The 19,716-nt window shown below is 43.4% G+C and overlaps 1 protein-coding gene across 2 annotated transcripts in view; it reads left to right on the forward strand.

The window, feature by feature from the left end:
• LOC115079481 (sodium/hydrogen exchanger 10-like) overlaps nt 1-19,716 on the forward strand; it is a 1,086,723-nt gene that overhangs the window by 136,069 nt on the left and 930,938 nt on the right. For both annotated transcript variants that reach the window (XM_029583104.1, XM_029583105.1), the window contains exon 2: nt 8,347-8,472. In XM_029583104.1, the coding sequence (XP_029438964.1) occupies nt 8,347-8,472 (126 nt within the window). The remainder of the gene's footprint in view (nt 1-8,346; nt 8,473-19,716) is intronic.

Here is a 19,716-nt window from a genome sequence, read left to right on the forward strand (position 1 = left end):
ATCTAAACAATGAGCACTGACTCTTGTGTCCCTTGCTCACTAGCTGCAGTCTCAGAACTCCGCGACTGCACGCCAATTTCTCGTCCTCCTGGGATCCATGGCATCCTCAGTCCATGTAACACCAATGGCCCGCTTGGCCATGAGACTTATGCACTGGACTCTGAGGTCTCAATGGACTCAAGCTATTCAGCCTCTGTCGGCCATTGTCTGCATCACCGACTCACTCCGTCTGTCTCTCGTCTGGTGGAAAAATCAGACCAATTGCCCTTCCAGGTTCCAAAACCTAAAATTATTCTCACCACTGACGCTTCCAACCTCGGGTGGGGAGCTCATGTAGCCAATCTGCAGACACAAGGATCTTGGTCTCTAGAGGAAGCCAAACACCAAATAAATTTCCTGGAACTTCGAGCATTCAGATATGCTCTCAGAGCCTTTCAGGATTGCCTCTCAAATCAAGTCATCCTGATTCAGACGGACAACCAGGTGGCGATGTGGTACATCAACAAACAGGGAGGCACAGGCTCCTTCCTTCTGTGTCAGGAAGCTGCGCAGATTTGGGCAGAAGCTCTCTCCCATTCAATGTATCTCAGGGCCACTTGGTTGCCAGGAGTGGACAATGTGCTGGCAGACAAGCTGAGTCACGTCTTTCAACCGCACGAGTGGTCTCTCAACTGAGCGAACTCCATCTTCCAACAATGGGAATATCCTCGGGTAGACCTCTTTGCGTCCCCACAAAACTGCAAAGTGGAGAACTACAGCTCTGTCATTCGCAGCAAACACTCTCAACCCAGAGACGCATTCTCCCTCTCTTGGGCAACCGGTCTTCTCTATGCATTCCCTCCACTTCCTCCTCTCGAAGACTCTCGTGAAGTTACGTCAGGACAAGGGAACCATGATCCTGAGAGCACCTCACTGGCCACGCCAAGTGTGGTTTCCAATACTTCAGGACCTCTCCATCCACAAGCACATTCCCCTGGGAAAGGACCCGCTTCTGATCACTCAAAATGACGGGTGCCTACGACATCCCAATCTGCAAGCCTTTTCCCTGACAGCATGGATGTTGAAATGTTAATCCTTCAGCCACTTAACCTTTCTGAGCCAGTTTCCCGTGACCTGATTGCTTCACGGAAGCCTTCCACGAGAAAAGCTTACTCTTACAAATGGAAAAGGTTCACGTCATGGTGCTCTTTGCAGTCCCTTGACCCTTTTTCCTGTCCCGAAATTTCTGGATTATCTCTGGCATCTATCAGGTCTTAAGACTTCCTCCATTAGAATGCATGTCAGTGCGGTGGCCGCCTTCCATAAAGGTGTCAGGGATATCTCTATATCAGTGCACCCCCTTGTAACACATTTTTTGAAGGGCTTGCTCCACATCAAGCCTCCACTATGTCCTCTGGCCCCTTCTTGGACTTTAATTTAGTTTTGGGTCGGCTCATGAAACCACCTTTCGAGCCTCTCCACTCCTGTGACCTTAGGTATCTCACATGGAAAGTGATTTTCCTTTTGGCTATCACTTCAGCTCGCAGAGTTAGTAAATTGCAGGCTCTAGCTACCTATCTGCCTTGCACTAAACTTCTGCAGGACCGGGCGGTACTCTGCACTCACCCAAAATGTTTGCCTAAGGTAGTTTCAGATTTTCATCTTAATCAATCCACCATACTTGTTGCAGTTCTGGCCGCGAGTGCCGCGACCAGACCCTTATCTTCGTGTTCCTGGACCTGTTCCCACTTTCGTTGGCCTAGTTCCTGGCCTGTTCGGCGGCGTCCCTGCGAGGCCCACGCCGCCGGGAAGCCTTCCATGGATGTCCTGTCTCTAGGCACGCGCGCCCGCCACTTGGGCACTTTTCTAGGCCATTTCCCACCAGTGGTGACTCCGCCCAATTCCGGACGTCAGACACCGCGGCCTTGATAAGCCGGCTGTGGCCACCCAGTCTTTGCCTTGCAACAGGCTTACCTACCTGATCCCTGTTGCGCTGTGCCCCGGAGCGACCTGCCTCGCTATTCGCTCCTTTCCCGCTTGCCTGCTACAGTACCTGCTTGGTTCCTGCTTGTTCCTGCTTGCCTGCTACAGTACCTGCTTGGTTCCTGCTTGCCTGCTACAGTACCTGCCTGGTTCCTGCTTGCCTGCTACAGTTCCTGCCTGGTTCCAGTACCCAAGTCTTGCTACAGTTCCTGCCTGGTTCCAGTACCCCAGTCCTGCTACAGTTCCTGCCTGGTTTCAGAACCCGAGCCTTGTTACAGTACTGAACTACTGTCCTAGTCCAGTTCCAGTTCCCAGTCTTGATCCACTACCGCCTAAGTCCCAGCGGCCGGGCTCCTACGGGCTCCTCCCGGGGGGGGTCTTCAGCTTCCAAGGGTGAAGCCACCTAAGTCCCAGCTGTTGGGCTCCTACGGGCTCCTCCCGGGGGAGTACCATCTTACAGGGTGAAGAGCACCTCTACGTCCAGCCTGAACATCTGCCTCCCGGCCTGCCGTATACCAGAGACAGTAACCATCTTTTCCCAGTCTCCTGCAGGTCGGCCCAAGGGTCCACTAAACTGAGACTCCCATAACAATACTACCTACCTTTTTTCCCAGGCCCCATGCCAACACAGGAGAACAGGCTCTGCATACACTTGACTGTAAACGGGCTCTAGCGTTTTACCTAGACCATACAGCTGCCCACAGGGAAAACACTCAATTGTTTGTCTCTTTCCACCCTAACAAGTTAGGAAAGCCTATGGGTAAGCAGACTCTCTCCTCCTGGTTGGCGGATTGCATAACCTTTTGCTGTCAGCAAGTGGGCATTCCATTCCAAGGCTGAGTTAAAGCACACTCTGTGAGGGCCATGGCGACTTCAGTAGCACACCTACAATCAGTGCCGCTTCCTGACATTTGTAGGGCTGCCACTTGGAGTTCTCTCCAAACCTTTACAGCTCACTATTGCTTGGACAAAGCCGGAAGTCAAGATTCCATCTTCGGCCAGTCTGTCCTTCGTAACCTGTTTACAACGTGATGTACCAACACCCTTCCGCCTGCCCGGTGGGGTTCAGGATGCCCTCGTCCAAATTCTACCCCAGTTGTTGTGCCTGTTGCACGCCTTTGAGTACATTTAGTGCATGTTCGGACATCCTCAGCTCGGTACTCACCCATATGTGAGGACTACCATCCTGCTTGTCCTGTGAGAAAGCAAGTGTTGCTTACCTGTAACAGGTATTCTCACAAGACAGCAGGATGGTAGTCCTCACGAAACCCACCCTCCACCCTGCGGTGTTGGGTTCATATCTTTTTGTTATTTTATTTTTCGGCACTGCCTGTAGCTTTCAAATAAGACTGAAGGGGGACCCCTGCTGGCTTCAGGCTTAGTGCCATGCTGAGCATGCTCAGTAGGTGCCAGTCAGAGTTCTGGAAACTTTGACTGAAGTTTTCCGTGATTGGGCTCCATCCTGATGATGTCACCCATATGTGAGGACTAACATCCTGCTGTCCTGTGAGAACACCTGTTACAGGTAAGCAACATTTGCTTTCTCAGCCTTGAATGCAGAAGGGATGAAGTTGGCAAGTTAAATGTAAGATATTGATAGGACAGGCTAAAAGAGAATTTGAAAAGAAGTTGGCCATAGAGGCAAAAACTCACAGTAAAAACTTTTTTAAATATATTCGATGCAGAAAGCCTGTGAGGGAGACAGTTGGACTGTTAGATGATGAAGGTGTTAAAGGGGCACTTACAGATGATAAGGCCATCGCAGAAAGATTAAATGATTTCTTTGCCTCCGTGTTTACTAATGAGGGTGTTGGGGAGGTACCCGTACCAAAGAAGGTTTTCATGTGTAATAATTCAGATGGACTGAACCAAATCACGGTGAACCTAGAAGATGTGGTAGGCCTGATTGACAAACTGAAGAGTAGTAAATCACCTGGACCAGATGGTATACACCCCAGAGTTCTGAAGGAACTAAAAAATGACATTTCAGATCTATTAGTTAAAATTTGTAACCTATCATTAAAATCATCCATTGTACCTGAAGTCTGGAGGGTGGCCAATGTAACCCCAATATTTAAAAAAGGCTCCAGGGGCAATCCAGGTAACTATAGACCAGTGAGCCTGACTTCAGTGCCGGGAAAAACCATGGAAACTATTCTGAAGATCAAAAGCATAGAGCACATAGAAAGACATGATTTAATGGAACACAGTCAACATGGATTTACCCAACGTAAGTCTTGCCTAACAAATCTGTTTCATTTTTTTGAAGAGGTTAATAAATATGTGGATAAAGGTGAACTGGTAGATGTAGTATATTTGGATTTTCAGAAGGCGTTTGACAAAGTACCTCATGAGAGGCTTCTAAAAAAACTAAAAAGTCATGGGATAGAAGCCGATGTCCTTTCGTGGATTACAAATTGGTTAAAATACAGGAAACAGAGAGTAGGATTAAATGGTCAATTTTCTCAGTGGAAAAGGGTAAAGAGTGGAGTGCCTCAGGGATCTGTACTTGGACCGGTGCTTTTCAATATATATATATAAATGATCTGGAAAGGAATACGACGAGTGAGGTTATCAAATTTGCGGATGATACGAAATTATTCAGAGTAGATAAGTCACAAGCAGATTGTGATACATTACAGGAGGACCTTGCTAGACTGGAAGATTGGGTATCCAAATTGCAGAATAAATTTAATGTGGACAAGTGTAAGGTGATGCATATAGGGAAAAATAACCCTTGCTGTAGTTACACAATGTTAGGTTCCATATTAGGAGCTACCACCCAGGAAAAAAATCTAGGTGTCATAGTGGATAATACATTAAAATCGTCAGCTCAATGTGCTGCGGCAGTCAAAAAAGCAAACAGAATGTTAGGAATTATTAGGAAGGGAATGGTTGCTACCTATAAAAGATTCCTTGTCAGCCACATTGAAACTCTGGGAGGTATATCACAAATCAATAAATCAACTTCTTAAGCACATGTCATTGGCATTAAATAACTCTAAAACTGAAATACTGTTTATCTGTAATAAGGTAACAGAAAAAATAGAGATTGATATTTCAAACTGTCTCCCTACATATAAGATCCAACAGGATGTCAGAGATCTAGGATGTATTCTCGACTCAGAGCTCAATATGAAAACTTCAGTGAAGACCATTATAAAAGATGGTTTTCATAAATTGCGAGTGCTAAGGAGATTAAAACCATTATTGCACTCAAATGATTTTCGAATTGTGGTACAGGCACTAATTTTACCCAAATTAGACTATTGTAATGCCTTATGGCTAGGTGTTCCATTATTAACTATCCGCCCGTTGCAACTGTTGCAGAATGCTGCGGCGCGACTTCTAACTGATACAAAGAAGTTTGATCATGTTTCTCCAGTACTGATGGGTCTGCATTGGTTGCCGGTTCAATACCGTATACAATATAAATGTTTAACTTTAATTCACAAAGCCATCTATGGCAGGAATTCTGAATGGCTAAATGCCTCACTGCGCATTCACGTTCCAGCACGGAACTTGAGATCACTTGGACAGGCCCTGCTGACCATACCATCACCCAAACTGGCTCATCTGAGTTCAGTGAGGGAGAGATCCCTGTCTCAAGCAGGACCAAAGATGTGGAATTCTTTGCCTGTTGAGATCCGGTTAGAGGAGAATATTAATAGTTTCAGGAAGCTAATAAAAACCTGGCTATTTGAACAGGCCTATGTTAATTAAATGACCTCGCCTATTATATCCCTAGAGATGGAGGAGATACTAGAAGGGTTATGAAGGGTTAATAGGGAGATGACTAGACGGGTAAGAGGATGGGAAAGAGGGTAAACTGTATGAAGAATGGGGAAGAAATGGTGGGGTTTTACTTAATATGGTTTCTAGTTTTAATTTTGATGATGTAAGATGTGCAAGGATATGTTTCCTATATATGTATATGTTTTTTGAGTGTCGCTACTGCAACTCAATCTAATGTAAACCGCCTTGAAATTTATTTGAAAGTCGGTATATAAAGTTGAATAAATAAATAAAAAAATAAATAAATAGCACGGAAAATGTCATAATTTCTCTATATCACTCCATGGTGAGACCGCACCTTGAATACTGTGTATAATTCTGGTCGCTGCATCTCAAAAAAGATATAGTTGCGATGGAGAAGGTACAGAGAAGGGCGACCAAAATGATAAAGGGGATGGAACAGCTCCCCTATGAGGAAATGCTGAAGAGGTTAGGGCTGTTCAGCTTGGAGAAGAGACGGCTGAGGGAGATATGATAGAGGTCTTTAAGATCATGAGAGGTCTTGAACGAGTAGATGTGACTCTGTTATTTACACTTTTGAATAATGGACTAGGGGGCATTCCATGAAGTTAGCAAGTAGCACATTTAAGACTAATCATATAAATTTCTTTTTCACTCAACGAACAATAAAGCTCTGGAATTTGTTGCCAGAGGATGTGGTTAGTGCAGTTAGTGTAGCTGGGTTCAAAAAAGGTTTGGATAAGTTCTTGGAGGAGAAGTCCATTAACGGCTATTAATCAAGTTTACTTAGGGAATAGCCACTGCTATTAATTTCATCAGTAGCATGGAATTTTCTTAGTGTTTGGATAATTGCCAGGTTCTTGTGGCCTGGTTTGGCCTCTGTTGGAAAAGGATGCTTGGCTTGATGGACCCTTGGTCAGACCCAGCATGCCAATTTCTTATGTTCTTATGTTGTAGTTGACCCATCTTTATCATTTCAGTCACATATTAACTCGTTGGTTTAAACTTTTTACTTTAAGCTATGCCTGTTGAGATCTTTGATGACTTTTCTTTCTCATGTAGATTTTTGAACTGTTACACAGTCATTGATTCTATCCCTTTTTGGCTACTGTAACACATTGTTCATAAGTTTACCTTGTTCTCACTTGAAGGCTTTACAATTGATTCAAAATTTGACCACTCTGCTGATTTTGGGTGCCTCTTTACGTGACCATATTTCACCAGTACATTGGTTGCCTGTCATATGGTGGGTGAAATCTAAAATTCTCACTTTGATTTTTAAGACCCTTTGCAACTGCTTCCCCCCCCCCACACACACACACACACACACTTGTATTGCTTATATACTACAGATACCAGTTACCCCAGTCCCTTTGTTCATCCTCAAAGCATTTGCTAGATGTTCTATCACTTAAGCATACTCACCTAGTGGAGTCCAGAGAGCAGATCTTTAGCATAGCTGGCCCTATACTTTGAAACGCTCTATCCAAGAATATCAGGGTGGAAAATGACTAAGTTCAATTTAGAAAGATGCTTAAGTCCCATCTTTTCACTTTGGCATTTCCTAGCTAATGCATGACTAGGATCTTCGGTATAGGCTCTATGAACTTTGATGACGTATTTTTATAGCATGTAACGTTGCGTGTTTAATAATGAATTTTATTTTGGTTTGTCATATAATCATGTATATTTTCTCCTGTAATGTCCAGATTTGCATTATGTAAATTTACATTGTTTTGCTTATTATTGATTTTAAGCTATTTTTGTGACTTACTGTTATGTGTGTATGTTTAGTTGTTATCCATTAAGACTTGTGGATCAGTGTTTAAGTAAGTAAATAAATAAATACAGGTGTCTATGAACTTAACCATACTTAGATCATCCTGTCTTTTCTCACTTACCTCAGTTCTCAGTTGAACTATAATCCTATTGACACTCTCTTTCCACAACCTGTCCTGTCTATTCAGTGCCCTCTCTTTGTTCTATATCCTTACCCACTGGCCTCCCCTCCACCCATCTTCATGTATAATTACCCACCTCTTGTACATTCATTTGATGAAATGGAATCTGGTCCTCAGAAGCTCATTCCTCAATAAATTGATTAGTCTATATGGTGCCACCCAATTTTGTCATTTTTCCATGTTTCAATGTTTATATTATGTTCCTCCTCATCATGGAACAGAATAGCCTATTTATATTTCCTTTCCCAGGCATAACACTCTCTGCAGATTTTGAGGTGAGGACAGTCAACCAATTTAATAATCTGAGTGATTGATCCGAATGAATGCTGCTTAAGAGTATCATTATGCCACATTCCATAATAAAGTGAACATGTGTTATCCTGAATGAATACTACTTCTTCATTATATTATGAGTTTAAGGTGAAGAAATGTTCATATTAGTTCAGCAGGGGAAACTGCTTCTTTAGTACAATTTTAAAGTTCTTCATATAGAACCAGAGGTATGCAATTCAAATTCTGAACACTTAGAAAAGTCATGATATTTGAGAAATTATTTACTTGTTGGGAGAGGTAATATTCTGTTCTTTATGAAGAAAAAATATTGGTTTAATAAAAAAACAGAAAAGAAATCATTAAATGTGTCTATATCTTTTGTTTTTATGTTTAGATTATCCAGTTAAAAATCAGACAGCTGATAACTTTTCCAGCAACTATTCAACCACTCACTGCTGAGGAACTCCTGAGTAATGTCCCTTGGCTTGAGAATGCAAAGAACCAGATTAATTTCATCAAGGTAATCTTTCTTCAGAGAGCTAGTGCATAGGTATAATATGGCTTCATGCTTTTGCAGGGTTTTTACATTTCATTTCATTTCATTTCATAAGCACATTACTAAAAAAATGTCATCCACTAACTGGACTACACAATTCTAGATAATGAATAAGAAAAAATGATAAACTGCTGTCATAATATATTTTTATAACATTAGGGGCTGCAACCCTGTTCACTTCCCTCACCAGTCCTGCTGATGGGCTGTCTATCATGCACACTGTTTTCATACCTAGGTGGAAAATAAAAGGTATGACTGAGTTTATTGATTGATAGAGTGTTTGGTGTGTACTGAAAAGAAGAGCAGGGAGAGAGCAATAACATTTCTTGCCCTGGCAATGGAGCCACTGGCGATTAAACTAAGAGCAACCTCCGAACTCATAAACATCAATATTGGCTAGCAAGGTTTAAAATATCGCTATTCACAGATGATATTCTTTTATGCTTGAGTGATCCCCTCACTGGCATACCAAGTGTCCAGAATACTTTTGCTCAATTCCAATCATTTGTGGGAGTGAAAATAAACTTTGAAAAATCTGAAGCCTTCCCAATAGATCATAATTTACAAATCTATTGGCAAGGTGATTTCCCATTCATGTGGGTGCAAGACAAAATAAAATATTTGGGGGTATGTGTACCTTCAGATCTATCACAAATATATTGCTTGAATCTAATGGAGACTATTTTGAGGATGCAGACGCAGCTCCAGATGCAGAAAGACCTCCCGGATTCTTTCATGGGGCACTGCGTAATCCTGTGAATAGGGGAAATCAGATACTGTGTGGAGAGTATGTTAGATGTCATGATGGTGCCATGGTCTTTATTATATTTGATACATGCCTCTGATATTCAAACAAACAAGTTAGCCAGAGATAATGTTCTGGTATGGCCAATAGTTCAGACCTGGAGGTGGATCTGGCAATGATGGAAGTTACTATCAGTGGCAATAAAAACTTTTTATCAGGTAGTGAATATGGAAAACTCTGTAAAAACTGGTAGGAAGTTGGCATTAAATATGTAGGACACTAGGTTGATGAAGATTTAGAGGTGTGGCAATCTTGAAAAATTAAACTCACAATATAATTTCCCAAATGCTCACTTCTTTGCAATCTTACAAGACAGACACTACCTGACATCCCTATACCGGACACAGGAGGTACTTAAGAACATAAGAACATAAGAATATGCCATACTGGGTCAGACCAAGGGTCCATCAAGCCCAGCATCCTGTTACCAAAAGTGGCCAATCCAGGCCATAAGAACCTGGCAACTACCCCAAAACTAAGTCTATTCCATGTTACCATTGCTAATGGCAGTGGCTATTCTCTAGGTGAACTTAATAGCAGGTAACGGACTTCTCCTCCAAGAACTTATCCAATCCTTTTTTAAACACAGCTATACTAACTACACTAACCACATCCTCTGGCAACAAATTCCAGAGTTTAATTGTGCGTTGAGTAAAAAAGAACTTTCTCCGATTAGTTTTAAAAGTGCCCCATGCTAACTTCATGGAGTGCCCCCTAGTCTTTCTATTATCCGAAAGAGTAAATAACCTATTCACATCTACCCGTTCTAGACCTCTCATGATTTTAAACACCTCTATCATGTCCCCCATCAGCTGTCTCTTCTCCAAGCTGAAAAGTCCTAACCTCTTTAGTCTTTCCTCATAGGGGAACTGTTCCATTCCCCTTATCATTTTGGTAGCCCTTCTCTGTACCTTCTCCGTACCTTCTCCATCGCAATTATATCTTTTTTGAGATGCAGCGACCAGAATTATACACAGTATTCAAGTTGCGGTCTCACCATGGAGCGATACAGAGGCATTATGACATTTTCCGTTTTGTTCACCATTCCCTTTTTAATAATTCCTAACATTCTGTTTGCTTTTTTGACTGCCGCAGCACACTGAACAGACAATTTCAATGTGTTATCCACTATGACGCCTAAATCTCTTTCTTGGGTTGTAGCACCTAATATGGAACCCAACATTGTGTAATTATAGCATGGGTTATTTTTCCCTATATGCATCACCTTGCACTTATCCTCATTAAATTTCACCTGCCATTTGAATGCCCAATTTTCCAGTCTCACAAGGTCTTCCTGCAATTTATCACAATCTGCTTGTGATTTAACTACTCTGAACAATTTTGTGTCATCTGCAAATTTGATTATCTCACTCGTCGTATTTCTTTCCAGATCATTTATAAATATATTGAAAAGTAAGGGTCCCAATTCAGATCCCTGAGGCACTCCACTGTCCACTCCCTTCCACAGAGAAAATTGCCCATTTAATCCTACTCTCTGTTTCCTGTCTTTTAGCCAGTTTGCAATCCACGAAAGGACATCGCCACCTATCCCATGACTTTTTACTTTTCCTAGAAGCCTCTCATGAGGAACTTTGTCAAACGCCTTCTGAAAATCCAAGTATACTATATCTACCTGTTCACCTTTATCCACATGTTTATTAACTCCTTCAATAAAGTGAAGCAGATTTGTGAGGTAAGACTTGCCCTGGGTAAAGCCATGCTGACTTTGTTCCATTAAACCATGTCTTTCTATATGTTCTGTGATTTTGATGTTTAGAACACTTTCCACTATTTTTCCTGGCACTGAAGTCAGGCTAACCGGTCTGTAGTTTCCCGGATCGCCCCTGGAGCCCTTTTTAAATATTGGGGTTACATTTGCTATCCTCCAGTCTTCAGTTACATACCTGGGAACTCTCTGGAATTGGCCCGGAGGCTTTGGAATTCTAAAATAATTACTAGGTCTCTGGGTTAATACCAGAAATCTCCCGGTGTTGCAGCAAAACCAATCTGCTTGGACCCAGGAAGAAGAAAGGAACATCATTGGTCTTGTGTGGCTGAAAAAGAAGGAACTCGACAGTGATTTCTACTATCTCCAGACCTTTTTAACTCTTAACTTCGCTTCCTCGTGACACCACCTGCTCCTGAACAGCCTGTTTCCTATATCCAGCCACTTGCCCGCCCCATCCTGTTTGCCTTGGCCAATCGACATTGCGATTTCCTGCCTGTGCATCAAACAAGGAGTGAGAAACAGGCAGCATCCACTTCCAAAGCACAGGAGGAGCAGGAAGAGGCTGCTGCTGCTCCAGGAGCCCAAGTTAGGGTCTTCTGTTGGAATAATCTGGAATAATTTACCAGTTGAAATTCGTCTAGAGCCAAATAGATTAGCATTTAGAAAAAAAAGTCAAACATGGCTTTCCAACAGGTGTTCAAAAAAAACAAAAAAACTAAAGGCTGAAAAATGTGAAATGAAGATGAGTTAAGAACATAAGAACATAAGAAAATGCCATACTGGGTCAGACCAAGGGTCCATCAAGCCCAGCATCTTGTTTCCAACAGTGGCCAATCCAGGCCATATGAACCTGGCAAGTACCCAAAAACTAAGTCTATTCCATGTAACCATTGCTAATGGCAGTGGCTATTCTCTAAGTGAACTTAATAGCAGGTAATGGACTTCTCCTCCAAGAACTTATCCAATCCTTTTTTAAACACAGCTATACTAACTGCACGAACCACATTCTCTGGCAACAAATTCCAGAGTTTAATTGTACGTTGAGTAAAAAAGAACTTTCTCCGATTAGTTTAAATGTGCCCCATGCTAACTTCATGGAGTGCCCCCCTAGTCTTTCTACTATCCGAAGAGTAAATAACCGATTCACATCTACCCGTTCTAGACCTCTCATGATTTTAAACACCTCTATCATATCCCCCCTCAGTCGTCTCTTCTCCAAGCTGAAAAGTCCTAACCTCTTTAGTCTTTCCTCATAGGGGAGTTGTTCCATTCCCCTTATCATTTTGGTAGCCCTTCTCTGTACCTTCTCCATCGCAATTATATCTTTTTTGAGATGCGGCGACCAGAACTTTACACAGTATTCAAGGTGCGGTCTCACCATGGAGCGATACAGAGGCATTATGACATTTTCCGTTTTATTCATCATTCCTTTTCTAATAATTCCCAACATTCTGTTTGCTTTTTTGACTGCCGCAGCACACTGAACCGACGATTTCAATGTGTTATCCACTATGACACCTAGATCTCTTTCTTGGGTTGTAGCACCTAAAATGGAACCCAACATCGTGTAATTATAGCATGGGTTATTTTTCCCTATATGCATCACCTTGCATTTATCCACATTAAATTTAATCTGCCATTTGGATGCCCAATTTTCCAGTCTCACAAGGTCTTCCTGCAATTTATCACAATCTGTTTGTGATTTAACTACTCTGAACAATTTTGTGTCATCTGCAAATTTGATTATCTCACTCGTCGTATTTCTTTCCAGATCATTTATAAATATATTGAACAGTAAGGGTCCCAATACAGATCCCTGAGGCACTCCACTATCCACTCCTTTCCACTGAGAAAATTGCCCATTTAATCCTACTCTCTGTTTCCTGTCTTTTAGCCAGTTTGCAATCCACGAAAGGACATCGCACCTATCCCATGACTTTTACTTTTCCTAGAAGCCTCTCATGAGGAACTTTGTCAAACGCCTTCTGAAATCCAAGTATACTATATCTACCGGTTCACCTTTATCCACATGTTTATTAACTCCTTCAAAAAAGTGAAGCGATTTGTGAGGCAAGACTTGCCCTGGGTAAAGGCCATGCTGACTTTGTTCCATTAAACCATGTCTTTCTATATGTTCTGTGATTTTGATGTTTAGAACACTTTCCACTATTTTTCCTGGCACTGAAGTCAGGCTAACCGGTCTGTAGTTTCCCGGATCGCCCCTGGAGCCCTTTTTAAATATTGGGGTTACATTTGCTATCCTTCAGTCTTCAGGTACAATGGATGATTTTAATGATAAGTTACAAATTTTTACTAATAGGTCTGAAATTTCATTTTTTAGTTCCTTCAGAACTCTGGGGTGTATACCATCTGGTCCAGGTGATTTACTACTCTTCAGTTTGTCAATCAGGCCTACCACATCTTCTAGGTTCACCGTGATTTGATTCAGTCCATCTGAATCATTACCCATGAAAACCTTCTCCATTACGGGTACCTCCCCAACAGTGTTGAATGTTGTTGTCTATTAGTCTTGTTGTTAGGCCATTTTTATGAAAACAAATTGTAAAGAAGCTTTTAATTTTTTAGTATTGTCGGTATATTATTTGTAATCATGATTAAGTCATAAATGTTTTTATGAATTTATGTAAACTGATATGTCGGTTCCCACCAAAAACTGGTATAGAAATTATACTAAATAAAAAAATAAAAATAGTGTGTTTTGAAAGGGGTGGGAGACAGAATGAATTAGCATGTCTGTGAGATTGTGTGTATTTGTGTAGGAAGAAAAGATCTGAGAGTGTATGTAGGTGAGTAGGAGGGAGCCGAGTACAAGTGAGCATGGGTGTGAAAGTGAGTGGGCATGTGTGTATGGAAGAGAGAGAGACGTGAGTGAGTGAGTGTGTGTTGGTGGGAGAATGGCAGAAGTAAAGGTGTAAATGGTAGCCCTTCTCTGTACCTTCTCTATCGCAATTATATCTTTTTTGAGATGCGGCGACCAGAATTGTACACAGTATTCAAGGTGCGGTCTCACCATGGAGCGATACAGAGGCATTATGACATTTTCCATTTTATTTACCATTCCCTTTCTAATAATTCCCAACATTCTGTTTGCTTTTTTGACTGCCGCAGCACACTGAACCGACAATTTCAATGTGTTATCCACTATGACGCCTAGATCTCTTTCTTGGGTTGTAGCACCTAATATGGAACCTAACATTGTGTAACTATAGCATGGGTTATTTTTCCCTATATGCATCACCTTGCACTTATCCACATTAAATTTCATCTGCCATCCTTTAAATGTATTAGTGAATTAACTATATGTCTGGTAGTGGCCTACCGGGGTCTGATCAAATTCTCAATAAAGTTTTTGTTGTTGTTTTTTGTTTTGGGTTTTTTGTGAAAGTGGCACCTGCCTATAAATTAAAGGATGAGCTAGGGGTGGGTGGGCGAGGGGTGGGAGGGTTGGGAAATTCAAACAGTCTAACTTCAGTTATGAGAGAAAATTTGTAAGCATCCGGTCCCACTGTGCAGTTGCCCTCCCCCGGTTCCACTCTTCCCACCTCCTCGCTAATCCATGGTAATCTCAGGTATGACAATCAAGAATAATTTACAAAGTACTCACTAGGGATATGCATCATTTTTCTGATGGATGAAAATATCATACGATATTTTCTAATCCGTCAAGTATCGGAGGGTCCCCGAAAGTGATAGGAAAACCCCACAAAATTTTTGTGTGGTTTTCTTATCATTTTGGAGGGGGGGAAGAAAGGGATCACAAAAAAAAACAAACCCCAAACCCAACCCAACCCTTTAAATCTAATTATTTACAATCCCCCACCCTCCCGACCCGCCCAAAACTTTCCTAAAGTACCTGGTGGTCCAACGGGGGTCCCGGGAGCGATCTCCCACTCTTGAGCCATCGGCCGCCACTAATCAAAATGGCACCGATGGCCCTTTGCCCTTACCATGTGATGGGGCTATCGATGCCATTGGCCAGCCCCTATCACATGGTAGGAGCAATGGATGACCAGCGCCATTTTTTAAGATGGTGCTGGCCATCCATTTCTCCTACCATGTGACAGGGGCCGGCCAATGGCACCAATAGAGGCAGGTAGTGGGGGATTTAGATAGGGCTGACGGGTGGGTTAGATAGGGGAAGGGAGGGGAAGTTGAGGGGGAGCAGAAGGAACGTTCCCTCCGAGGCCACTCCGATTTCAGAGCAGCCTCGGAGGGAACGGGGAAAGCCATTGGGGCGTCCCTAGGGCTCTGCATGGGCAAGGTGCACAAGTGTGAACCCCCTTGCACGTGCCGACCCCAGATTTTATAACATGCGTGCGGCAACGCACGCATGTTATAAAATCGGGTATACATTTGTGCGTACTGGGTAGCACGCACAAATGTACCCCACGCGTGCAAGTTAGAATATCTACCCCATTATGAAGTAAAAAAGCTCATGCAAAAAAGATACTCAAACTGTATACAGCTAACCTATCATTAACGTAACAGTAGTAATGCCAAGGACTCAAATATCACAAACCCTACCTGTGATAAAGCAGCACTGTAAATATTACACTGAGTCCCAGAATACCAATACAGCACCTACAAAACAAACCAGATCTATAAATCCCTATACAGACATTACACACTAGCAGAATCTCTCACTTTGGTCACATGCAGAGAACAGAGATAGACCCTCACAAAATATAGAATAAAGGCTCACAAAGCAGACAAAAACTGAAAAAGAAACCCCAAGAAACCAGATGCTGTCTACAGTGTACCAATGGGAAAACAGAAACATCATCATTCCTTATAAAACAAACAAAATCAAGAAATATAAAGCATCAATTATAATAGTAAAACCATACTAATAAAAGAAGAAATATTTCACAACCATAAATTAAAGTCATATACATTTTTTTAAAATTCCCCAAGCACAAATAAAATATTTCAAAACTGCAGACACCTCTAAAAATACCTATTAATTAGAACTAATAAGGATTAAAAAATCTTCGGCTGTCCATACCTGGGAACTCTTGATTTCCAGTTACCCTGCGATTGTCGAGGATTCGGAGGGCACACAAACTTTATCCTCTCTCTCTCCCATACACACTCGCATGTTCATTCTGTCTCTCACACACTCTATGACTATACACACACACATGCTCTCATATATACCCATACCGCACATCCTCTCTCTCTCACAGACACACACACTTTCTCATACATAGGCTTTCAGACCCTCTCTCTCTCTCTCTCTCTCTCTCTCTCCAACCCCTCCACCATGCACACAAGTTCTTACTCCCACAGATTCCATCATACAACCGCAGGCTCTCACTCTCTCCTTCAGATACACACATGCACGCACTCACTCTCACTGGCTCCCTCACCCTCCACCAGACAAGCTCCCATTCATTCTCTCTCTCTTACATACATACACATCCACACCCACTTACAAACCCCCAGGCAGGTACCCATTTATTCATACACACACACACACACTCTGAAGGCAGGCTCCCCTCTCTTTCTTTTGCCAGCAGCCTCGGAGCATCTCTCACTGCCCTGCTGGCACTTTTTCCACTGCCATATGGATATGAGGGAAAGCCAATTATTGCTACGGAAGCCCGCGTTGCTGCTCCTCCTCTATGAAGACCCTGTGGTATTAAAAATTCACGGGGCAAGCATTTCCTCCATGCTGATCTTGTGCATCACGAAATCAACATTGAGAAAGTGCTATCCTCACATGTTTTTAATACCACATGGCTAGCATAGACGATGAGACAGGCTCAGCTCCTAGTGGCCCTGATGTGTGGCCTCTCATTTCTTCAGCCGCTGATGGAATGTCATCCACTGGTGGATGCACAGGCCAGTGGACCTCATCCCACTTTTGGTTTCCACTCACTCTGAGCTTGTTGTGGATTAGTGGAGGGTGGGGGGCCCTCAGCAGCATGCACACAAACTTTCTCTCATACACAAACACTAACACATTCACATGTTCACACTTACTCATTCTCACAAACACACTCACACTCATTGCCCCATACATACATAATCCCACACATGCCCACTCACACACATGCATGCCCTCTCTTTCTCTCTCTTTCACTCATACCCAAGGCTCACTAACACTTTTATGTCTCTCCCTCTCCCCCAAACACACTCATTCACACAAATGCTCACTTATTTCTCCTCATTCTATACCCAGCAGCTTCTCAGAAAGGGTTAAGACAACAAGAGGACTCCACTCTGTCTTTCAAGCACAAAGCTCTCTTCCCCTTCCTGACTACGGCACTGAGATCTGAGACACCACCAGATCTACAGACCTCCCCACCAATCCCCGCTCCCATACTAAGCAGTGCCAGGGCTGAGCAGGGTTCTGGAAAATTCAGGGGCATGGGCCAGAATAAAACAACATTAATATTATCATAAAGAAAGTCCTGGGAGTCCCCAGAACTCTGTGCTGGCAATGGAGGAAAAAAGAGAATGCAAGTCCAAGTCCCAGCATACTATGGGGTGCCAGGTCCCACACTCTGCACTATAGAGGATCCGCCATATACCTGCTAAGATTGTATGCAGAGGAGTTGGGCTGACCGATGGATTGCCTCTTTCCCCAGCACCGGACTAATGCTGCCTCTCTTCAGCTCCCAGCTTCTGACACTCCTCTTTCCTTCCCATGTGGGCCTCATGATGCATCTCCTCAGCTTCCAGGTCCTAATACTCCTCCTCTTTCCCACCTGCCGACTTGGTCCAACTAATTCTTTATTTCTTGCTGGGCCGGCCCCTTGCTACCGCACCCAGAGTTTTCCAATGTTGACCGAGAGTCTCCAGTCCAAATCTGGAGAGTTCCCAGGGGTGTGCCTGTCAATGTTGCGCCCATCGGTTGCAGACGATTGTGACCTCTAATGCTCACCTCTTTTATCCCTGCACCGTCAATCAATGGGAGAATGGCGGCCTCCGCCAACCAACACCAACTTTCCCGGTGTTCCCGAGACAGCGGGGTGCTGCCGACCACCATCTTACTTCCAGCTAGCCCATTGCTAAGACGAATTAGCAAGGAGTTCTCTCACTTGTTTAATCTGCTCTAACTTGGATCTTCTGTTCCAGACTCTCCTCCTGGCATTCGGACGCTCTGAGTACTCGCACTTCGGGGGCTCTTCGGGGGCCCTTCCTCCTCGGAGGGCCCTCCTGCCTAGGACTGCCTGACCCACTCCTCGGGTATCTCTGCTAGGACTTCTGCTCCAACTTCTATCAACCTCACTGAAGATTCCACGGTGTACTCTGTTCCTCGGGTCACTACCGTTCTTCAGTCTATCTATGCTACTCATCCTCTGCCTCAGGATATTGCTCCATCTATACAAGGTCTACAGCCTGGTTTCTGTATCACAGACCTCTGCCTCCTTGGCATCTATAGTACAGTTTCCTCAGCATACCCCGCGCTGCGGGCCACTACCAGATCTTCGTATCTACATTATCATCTTGACTACTCTATTTGCTCAAAGACTGTGTTTATTACATTTCATGCTCCTTGGGTTATGTACTGTCTTTTCTCCCTAATAAAGTCTCTCTCGCAGTTGTGTTCTACGACGCTGAGCCCACGACCACCGATGGTGAGGCCCATGGTGCTCCTCCTTGTGGGCAGATAAATCTCTCACCTCAGTCCAGGGTTCACACCTTCATGAAAACTATAACAGATTGCTAACTCCATGGACCTGGCTCAGCTCTCAGCCCTTCAGGCCATTCCTGGCCTGACCCAATGTCTAGCCGAACAACAACATAGAAACATAGAAATGACGGCAGAAGAAGACCAAACGGCCCATCCAGTCTGCCCAGCAAGCTTCACACATTTTTTTCTCATACTTATCTGTTTCTCTTAACTCTTTGGTTCTATTTCCCTTCCACCCCCACCATTAATGTAGAGAGCAGTGATGGAGCTGCATCCAAGTGAAATATCAAGCTTGATTAGTTAGGGGTAGTAGGGGAAGTAACCGCCGCAATAAGCAAGCTATACCCATGCTTATTTGTTTTACCCAGACTATGTTATTCAGCCCTTATTGGTTGTTTTTCTTCTCCCCTGTCGTTGAAGCAGGGAGCTATGCTGGATATGCGTGAAGTATCAGTTTTTCTTCTCCCCTGCCATTGAAGCAGAGAGCTATGCTGGATATGCGTGAAGTATCAGTTTTTCTTCTCCCCTGCCGTTGAAGCAGAGAGCTATGCTGGATATGCATTGAAAGTGAAGTATCAGGCTTATTTGGTTTGGGGTAGTAACCGCCGTAACAAGCCAGCTACTCCCCACTTTGTGAGTGCGAATCCTTTTTTCTTTTCCCCTGCCGTTGAAGCAGAGAGCTATGCTGGATATGCGTGAAGTATCAGTTTTTCTTCTCCCCTGCCATTGAAGCAGGGAGCTATGCTGGATATGCGTGAAATATCAGTTTTTCTTCTCCCCTGCCGTTGAAGCAGAGAGCTATGCTGGATATGTGTGAAGTATCAGTTTTTCTTCTCCCCTGCCGTTGAAGCAGGGAGCTATGCTGGATATGCGTGAAGTATCACGCATATCCAGCATAGCTGGATATGCAACGGACAATAGAGACTTTGATTATGTTGCGACCATCGCTGCCCGATGGCTTCACTCTGCCTACCTTCCCTTTATAACGACTCCTTCTGCCCTCATGGATGC

This window comes from Rhinatrema bivittatum, chromosome 17 (assembly GCF_901001135.1).
Source record: "Rhinatrema bivittatum chromosome 17, aRhiBiv1.1, whole genome shotgun sequence".
Taxonomy (NCBI): Eukaryota; Metazoa; Chordata; class Amphibia; order Gymnophiona; family Rhinatrematidae; genus Rhinatrema; species Rhinatrema bivittatum.